General features: G+C 31.4%; 1 protein-coding gene across 1 annotated transcript; it reads right to left on the bottom strand.

The window, feature by feature from the left end:
- Window positions 1–1,574: 1,574 nt before the first annotated feature.
- LOC133334906 (serine/threonine-protein kinase/endoribonuclease IRE1-like) lies at window positions 1,575–2,233 on the bottom strand (the record flags this gene model as incomplete). Its single annotated transcript, XM_061543221.1, has 3 exons — window positions 2,157–2,233; window positions 1,815–2,002; window positions 1,575–1,743 (listed from the first exon to the last, which is right to left on the bottom strand). Coding segments are annotated over exons 2-3 (289 nt in total), but the record flags the coding sequence as incomplete, so codon positions are not given.
- Between the last annotated feature and the right edge of the window lie 6 nt (window positions 2,234–2,239).

Below are 2,239 nucleotides of genomic sequence, written 5' to 3'. Positions count from 1 at the left end.
AACCAAATACCAAATTACTGCCGATTAGATTTAAAAATTATATGAGGGATATTTGGAAGCTTGGGCGAATAAAAAATTTCAGCCAAATACCGAATATTAAGGGATATATATGGGAGCTATCCAAATACTTGGGTCAATATTGATATTATTAATGTAATGGTAAATTTTCAATATCAACTATCATATAAGTAGAACGCCGAAAATTATACATCAACAATATTGCTAGGCAAGACAACGTTTGCCGGGCCCGCTAGTATATATATAATATTCGTCGGAGATTCCATGAAGTACAAATATTTTTGATCGGAGTAATATACTTTGTCGATATAGCCTTGTCCGTCTGTTGATATAACGAAAGGCACCTTTTGTAACTGAATTGGCTAAAATTTCTTATTTTGGGTTCTCATTAGGTGAAAAATATTCCAACCAAACATATCGATTTCGTTTTATATTAAGATATAACTACCATATAACGTCATATACCATTTTTTGTACCCTTTACCCCACTGTGGTACAGAGTATTATGTCTTTGTGCATATGTTTCCTAATATGCACATATATAGCTAATATATATATTTTCGTCCGATTTTATGTTAATTGTGTACCAAAGACCCTATATATCTTTCGATTTGCACGAAATTTGTCCAAGTTTATGTAGTCTACCTAGCCCCTATATTTCTCTAGATTTGCAAGAAATTTGGCATAGCTTACTGAATTGTGTCTATAATGATGTGTGCAAATTCGTGAAAATCGGTTCAGATTTATATAGAATTTCAATCGATGGTAACTTTTGCCACAAAAATATCAATATTTGCCGAATAATCCGATATGGATGTTTAAATGTATAGATATCCTATACTTACTACTTAAAACCTAAAGGGTTTATATTTGACAGACGACCAAATCAAAATCTATAATTAAATTATATATTATTGATAAGCCTAGGAATATAAAACCTTCTTGACTAATCAACAAATTAAAATTTAAAGACATTTTGTGAATTATCTAAACACAACCCAATAAACTGATCTAGACAATCATAATTTGACACTTGTTTGTCATTTTGCAGTCCATCAGCAATCTTTTAAAGAATATCAAATGTGTTGTGAAATGTTTACAAAATAATCTTCAAGGATATTCCACAAAGTCATCCTTTTTTATGTCACCATGGTATTGTCTCCAAAAATTAACTTCAATTAACCGCACAAAAACTGGACAAAAATAAACTTTCTCTCATAGAGAAAGAGAAAGTTTTCTTGAAATGTTAAACTTGTTGGGTAGAGATACTATCCATTCCTCTTCCCATTTAGGTATCTAGCCAACAAATATTAAGAAATTTTTGTAATTAATCATTAAGTAAATCGTCCTTGATTTAGGTCATTTATAAAAGTCAACTATGTTACAAATAACAATGACAACGCCGACAATTTTTTCGTTCGTTATTTTTTTCCAGTTTCATTTTTGGCTTTCAATTTCCTTTGGTGGAATAAAAATAACTACTAAAACAGTGAATTATGTCGTGTTGCGGGAAAGGGGGCGATTGAAAAACTTAATAACTTTCAAAAACAAAATACTTACAAATTTACTGCGATCTTCTTTGCGTTCAGCTTTCAAATGATACAAACTGTGATCATTGGTTAAAATATTTGCCTGTCGTTTGAGAGCATCTCCAAACAAATGTTGTCCTTTACTTAGAACATAAAAATATACACAGCCCAATGAAAAAATATCAACAGATGTGGTCTGAAAATAGAAACAAATCCAACATTAAATTAAAATTTAAAAGTCTCTTTGAAATAAATAATTGACATTACCGTTCTTTGTCCTCTCATCATTTCGGGAGCAATCCAACCATCTGTACCAGTAACCCCAGTGCGTCTCTTGAGAGTTTTACCATAATTAAGTTTCTTGCAAAGACCGAAATCGGATATCATAACGCGTACAGTTCCATTTACATCGGGCAGGGATAGCAAAACATTTTGAGGTTTAATATCACGATGGACTACAACAAAGAAATAATATATATAATTAGATGAACCAAATTTTTTCACTGATGGATCCATTGGAGTAGAACGATATTTACACATATTTGATCGAAAATAAATGTAGCAATCTACTTCAATGGTGATAGGAATTGTTAAATCTCAAATTCTTACCTATATTCAATGAATGCAAATGACTTAAACCGGCTGCCGCCTGTTTCAATACATCCCACACATGAATTTGCGAACGCAATTCA

This window comes from Musca vetustissima, unplaced genomic scaffold, assembly GCF_032173495.1.
Source record: "Musca vetustissima isolate MV318-11 ecotype Yass unplaced genomic scaffold, APGP_CSIRO_Mvet_v1 utg23655, whole genome shotgun sequence".
Taxonomy (NCBI): domain Eukaryota; kingdom Metazoa; phylum Arthropoda; class Insecta; order Diptera; family Muscidae; genus Musca; species Musca vetustissima.
This window is presented reverse-complemented; position numbering and strand designations above follow the sequence as displayed.